This window comes from Camelina sativa, chromosome 3, assembly GCF_030686135.1.
Source record: "Camelina sativa cultivar CO46 ecotype springtype chromosome 3, ASM3068613v1".
Lineage (NCBI taxonomy): Eukaryota > Viridiplantae > Streptophyta > Magnoliopsida > Brassicales > Brassicaceae > Camelina > Camelina sativa.
This window is the reverse complement of record NC_141882.1, coordinates 23,890,946-23,897,459: the sequence shown is the minus strand read 5'-3', so window position 1 is coordinate 23,897,459 and position 6,514 is coordinate 23,890,946. Positions and strand designations below refer to the sequence as shown.

At 41.3% G+C, this 6,514-nt stretch overlaps 1 protein-coding gene across 1 annotated transcript; it reads left to right on the top strand.

Moving 5' to 3' along the window:
- Window positions 1-5,346: 5,346 nt before the first annotated feature.
- Window positions 5,347-5,973, top strand: LOC147947615 (uncharacterized). Its single transcript, XM_087507366.1, has one exon. It carries the CDS (start codon window positions 5,347-5,349, stop codon window positions 5,971-5,973), a length of 627 nt encoding a protein of 208 aa, XP_087363492.1.
- Window positions 5,974-6,514: the final 541 nt, after the last annotated feature.

Here is a 6,514-nt window from a genome sequence, read left to right as displayed (position 1 = left end):
TCAAGAATGGTGCTTAATTGTTGAATCCTGCTTGCTTAATTAATTGATCTGATTTTTCATGATTTCCTGAGAATTTCCGTAGACCTAGCGTTTATTCCTATTGATTTACAACTCTTTTATTTTCTATTTTAATTTGCAATTTAATTACAATATTTATGTTTAGCATAATTAAAAGATTATTAAATCTATTGTATGAGTCTAGAGTCTCTGTGGATTTGATCCTTAAATATTACATTGATCTCTTAATTTGAGAGAGTAGCTCTAGAGTAAATTTCAGCATATGAATTTTACGCTGTTTGGTTTGATTGTGGTTAGGAGGCTAGTGGGTATGAGACCACTAGTTTAGAGTATTTATTATTACTATTATTTATTAATTATTATAAAAAACGAATCGGATCGTTTCAGTTATAAACATAATTACATTTCGTTTCAGTTTTAACATACTACTTTTTAGATGATCACACCATTTATAAACTATTTACACAACAGAGGCATGAAGCATGCATAAACGATATAGTAAAGAATACATTAGTATATGTTTTTTTCTGCATTGTCTGGGAATATAGGCATATTATATGTGTATGTGAATAATTTATTACGTGTAAAAATTAGACATCAACATACAGCAAAACTTCTATAAATTAAGAGGGCTTTTTCAAAAATACCCCCTTTTTCATGTCTTTTTTTTAAAATACCCATTCATGTTGATCATTTTTAAACTACCCCTCTTTATCTACAAAATGACCAAATTACCCTTTCTTTGAATGACAATAAGAATGTACAGTCACCAAATATAAAAAAACTTTCCCGCGTAAATAAAAAAAATTTCCCGCCAAAAATAATTTTTTCCCGCCAAATCTTTGAAATTTATACCTTTTAAAAACCTTGTAAACGCTTTTACAAAGTTTTTAAAAGCGTTTACAAGGTGTTTAAAAACCTTTTAAAAACCGTTTTAAAAACATTTTGAAAACCTTTTAAAAACTTTTTGAAAACATTTTGAAAACCTTTTAAAACCTTTTTGAAAACATTTTGGAAAACCTTTTAACCCACAAGTCCAAGATATGAAGTCTTTGCTGATCATGATGCCACGGATTTGGCAGGTGGAGGGTCGAGTGGCGGGAGCTGACTTGGGTTCAGGGAAGTTCCAATTCGATTTTGATGAGGAAGGCGATATTGTGGAGGTTATGAAGATGGAGCCATTTCATTTTGATTCATGGATGGTTTCGTTGGTCCGATGGACCCCCGTGGTGGATCCGGCTTACCCATCTTCTTTAAAGTTTTGGATTAGAGTATCGGATGTTCCCATTCAGTTCTGGGCAGAACCCACTTTCAGGGATATTGGGTGGGCTTTGGGGGTGGTAGAAGCGGTGGATATTGATCGAGGGAGAGTGCAGGTGACCATTAATGGTCTCAAACCTCTTTGTTTTGAAACAGACATCGAGTTTTTCAATGGCGAGGTGACCTGTGTAAAGCTTCACTACGAGCGTTTGTATGGTTGGTGTAAACTTTGCTTCAGTCTATGCCATGATGAAAACAATTGTCCAGGTACTAAGTTTTCATCAACTGGTGGAGCCCGTGTTGGGTCTGTGGTTAGTAGCGGACATGGACATCTAATGAGTTACAAAGGGGAAGTGTTAGCGGATTCAAGAGGTGGAGCTGGGGAGGGTCAGATTATGGATGTTTCAGCAGGGTTGGTTGGTGATGATCAGGTTATCGTTTCTGACAGTGTTGAGGGTGGTCCACAGGCGGGTTCTCAGGTCGTAAATAAGCCTCAAGAGGAGGCACCCTTGGATTCTCCGATGGTCCCCACAGGGAAGTCCATTGTTGTTGGAGGATCTGGTGTCGTTGGTGGTGATTCCTTTCCTGATCAGGGTTTGGTATCACAGGTTTTGTCTGTTGATGCGGGGACTTAGGGTGGTGATGTGAGGTCTGTAGAGGTTCAGCGGGATCTTGTCGAGGTTGCTGGTGTGGAGGGTAGCACGGAAGGGACTGGTGGGGGGATGGAGGAGGACCCGGACACGTTTGACGAACTGGACAAGGATATCAGGGGTGATGAGGGTGATACAAGCGAGGTTGCTTTGGGGGACTCCAACTCGCAGGCTATGGAGTTGAGAGTAAGAAAGGGATGTGGTACGGTGCTCAGAGGTGTAAGTACGAAGAAGCGCAATGCGTAGTTGTTGCTCTCTCCAAGGCATAGACCTCCACATGGGCCGGTTGTAGGCAAAAGTGGACCTATTCCAAAGGCCCATGATGGGGTGAAGGGCGGGTTTGGTGGTGTCAAACCACCCAAACCAAAAAAAAATAAATGAATGTTCTAAGTTGGAATTATCAAGGGCTTGGAAATAAGGCCTCTATAGGGAATCTTAGGGATCTCTGGAATAAACACAGGCCAGACTTTTTATTTTTAATGGAAACAAAACAGTCTTTTTCTTTTTTGGAAAAATTTATAGGCCATTTTAGCTATAATAATTTAAAAACTGTGGAACCGGTTGGTTGTAGTGGTGGTTTAGCTTTATTTTATAATAAAGATGCTTTTAACATTCAATTCTAATGGAGTCCAATAGATTAATTGATATTGAAGCATGTTTCAAGGGTCAGGTTATTCATTTAACTTTTATCTATGGTGATCCGGTTCCCAAAAATCGCGATTTGGTTTGGGAAAGGTTGTTACAGATAAGTGCTACTCGGTCTACTCCTTGGTTTATTATTGGGAATTTTAATGAATTAACTGGTAATCATGAAAAACGTGGAGGGAAGTTGCGTCACCATCTTCTTTTCTTGCCTTTAATGGGATGATAAGAAATTGTGGATTTTTGGAATTTCCTTTTTTAGGGGATTGTCTGTCCTGGAGAGGGTGGCGAGATAAAAAACCTATACAGTGTAGGCTAGATCGAGCTTTAGGTAACGAGGATTGGCATGATTTATTTCTGGATACAGTGACGGAATATTTGCCAATGATCGCGTCAGATCATAAGCCGGTTGTTGCTAGTGTGGATGCGTCACCTCCGGATTTAATTTCGGAGTTACACACCCGGTTGCGGGATGCCTATCGGGATGAGGAGATACATTGGTATCAAAAGAGTAGAAATCGGTGGATGCGTGTGGGGGATAAAAATACAAAGTATTTTCAGGCACAAACTAAGCAGCGACGGGCCCGAAATCGGATTGTTGGGCTATATAACAAGAATGATATTTGGTTTACGGAGGATGCAGATATCTGCGACACGGCTGTGTCCTATTTTGAGGATTTGTTCACTAAAATAAACTCGGAAAATTTTGAGGAGGCCTTACGGGAAGTCAACACGGTTATTACAGCAGCAGACAATGAGCGGTTGATATCCCAGCCACAGAGGCACAGGTTAAGCAGGCTCTATTTATGATGCACCCAGACAAAGCACCGGATCCGGATGGGATGACTGCTTTGTTTTTCCAGAAGGCATGGACGGTTGTTAAAGCAGATCTGGTTTCAATGGTAAATCATTTTCTAGTTGAGGGTGTTTTTGATAAGAGCTTAAATTGGACGCATATTTGCCTTATCCCTAAGGTGGCCAATTCGACACGGATGGCGGAGATGCGCCCCATTAGCTTGTGTAATGTGGGATATAAGGTCCTCTCCAAAGTTTTGTGTCAACGTCTTAAGACGCTGTTACCTGGTCTAATCTCGGAAACGCAATCAGCTTTTGTTCCAGGTCGGTTGATCTCGGACAATATCTTGATTGCTCAGGAGATGTTTCATGGTTTGAGGACAAATAATTCATGTAAAGGGAAGTTTATAGCCATTAAAACGAATATGAGTAAGGCATATGATAGGGTTGAGTGGGGCTTTGTCGAGGCTTTGCTACGAAAGATGGGCTTTGCGGAACGATGGATTTCATGGCTCATGTTATGTATTTCCTCGGTTGAGTATAGAGTTCTTCTTAATGGTCAACCAAATGGATTAATAGTCCTAGAGAGGGGTTTGAGACAGGGGGATCCGCTGTCACCGTATTTGTTTATCTTATGTACGGAGGTCCTCATAGCAAATATTAGGAAGGCAAAGGCGGATAAGCGGATCACGGGTATTAAGGTGGCGAATAAATGTCGTCCAATTACTCATTTGTTGTTTGCCGATGATAGTTTGTTTTTCTGCAAGGTTGATAAGGACCAATGTGGGGTGGTTTTAGATATTTTACAGCAGTATGAGGCTGTTTCGGGACAACAAATAAATTTTGCGAAATCTTCGATCCAGTTTGGACACATAGTGGATGAGCTGGCAAAGACGGAGATGCAGAGTGTCCTAGGGATAACCAATCTGGGGGGTATGGGTTCGTATCTGGAACTCCCAGAGAGTTTGGGAGGATCGAAGACTAAGGTTTTCTCATTTGTTAGGGATCGGTTGCAAAGTCGAACGACTGGCTGGTCAGCCAAGTTACTCTCGAAAGGGGGTAAGGAGGTGATGATCAAGTCTGTCGCGACAGCGGTCCCGACCTTTGTGAGGTCTTGTTTTCGTTTACCAAAAACCATCACATCAAAACTCACTAGCGCAGTGGCAAATTTTTGGTGGAGCATAAATGGTCAGACAGGGGGTATGCATTGGATTGCTTGGGAGCGGCTGTGCTGTAGTAAACAGTCGGGTGGTTTAGGTTTTAAGAGTGTTGATGATTTCAACACGGCTTTGCTGGCTAAGCAATTATGGCGGTTGATAGAGTATCCCGACTCTTTGTTTGCCAGGGTTTTTAAAAGTAGGTATTATCGGAACTCCGACCCTATGGATCCTATACGATCATACTCCCCCTCGTATGGGTGGAGGAGTATCGTCTTTGCTCGCTCTCTGGTGAATAAAGGGCTTATTACAAGGATTGGCTCAGGGGCCTCCATTTCAATATGGAATGATCCCTGGGTTCCGGCTCAATCCCCAAGACCAGCTTTAAGTAACGATCCTTTTAATGACCCAAATCTTTGTTTATCACATTTCATTGATCGTCGCACAAACTCTTGGCGTAAGGACATGCTTGTTGCGCATTTTGATCCTGTGGATGTCCCTTGGATAGAGGCAATACCGCTAGGTAGTTCCTCAAAACCAGACTATTTAGGATGGCACTTTACAAAGACCGGAAAATATACGGTAAAATCTGGGTATGAGACAGAACGTTTGGCTGTACGGGGTACTTTCCAGGCTTTTGGGTTAGGCCCAGAGATTACTCCTCTTCTGGCCATGGTTTGGCAAGTTCAGTGTCCACCGAAATTAAAGCACTTCATGTGGCAGGTTTTGACGGGTTGTATTTCGGTCTCTGCTAACTTGAGACGTCGGGGGGTGTTGTGAGATCGGTTGTACAAGGTGCGGGGCGGATGAGGAGGACATAAATCATGCCATATTTCTGTCCACCAGCTCGTCAGGTCTGGGCTTTAGCGTATGTACCGGTAGGGTCGATCCTCTTTCTGACAGAGTCTGTATACGCTAATGTCGATCATTTTTTGGGTTCTAAAAACCCGGGTTCACAGGTAGCAGCTTTTCCGTGGTTGATGTGGTATATCTGGAAAGCCCGGAATGTCTATGTTTTTGAAGGTCAGGATGAACGCCCTGATGAGGTTGCCCGAGTGGCACAGGGAGAGTCGGTAGCCTGGCAGGAGGCTCAGGCGGAGGTCGAGGTGGGGGAATCTCCCTCCCCTCCTATAGGTCCAATTTTTGGGGCTCGAGGAACTATTCCAACTTATCCTCCGGATTTTACAGGATATAGATGTTATGTTGACGGCTCTTGGAAGGCAACTGATGTTTTTGCAGGTGCAGGATGGTTTTGTACCACGTCACATGGATCGCCGCCACTACACGGAGCTACTAATTTCCGCTGGAGTTTATCCCCGCTACATGCAAAGGTTGAAGCCTTCATTTGGGCGATGTGGTGCATGATTGGACATGATTTCCGGGATGTGGTGTTTATTACGGACTGTTCATACTTGGTGAAGATGGTGTCTTCCCCTCATTCGGATCGATAGGGAGGAGTTCTCTTCTTTTTCTTTGATTCATTTTTCGCGAACAGCAAATGTCCGAGCGGATTCTTTGGCACGATAAGCGCGTGTATCTCCGCATCATGTTTTGTTTGTAAACAATTTCCCTTCAAATTGGCTCGTTTGAGCTAATTCATTTGTTGAAAAAAAAAAACCTTTTAAAGACCTTATAAAAGCGTTTAAAAGGTGTTTAAAAAACCTTTTAAAAATCTTCAAAATCTCATTTCAAAATCTTGCAAAAATCTTATAAACACCTTGTAAACGCTTTTACATGATTTTGAAAAGAGATTTGAAAGGTTTTTAAAAGGTTTTTTAAACATCTTTTAAACGCTTTTATAAGGTCTTTAAAAGGTTTTAAAAGGTTTTCAAAATGTTTTTAAAAAGGTTTTTAAAAGGTTTTTAAACACCTTGTAAAAATGTTTACAAGGTTTTTATAAGGTTTTGAAAAGTTTTTTAAACACCTTATTTGTAAACGAATTTACAAGTTTTTTAAAAGCGTTTACAAGGTTTTTAAAAGGTATAAATTTCA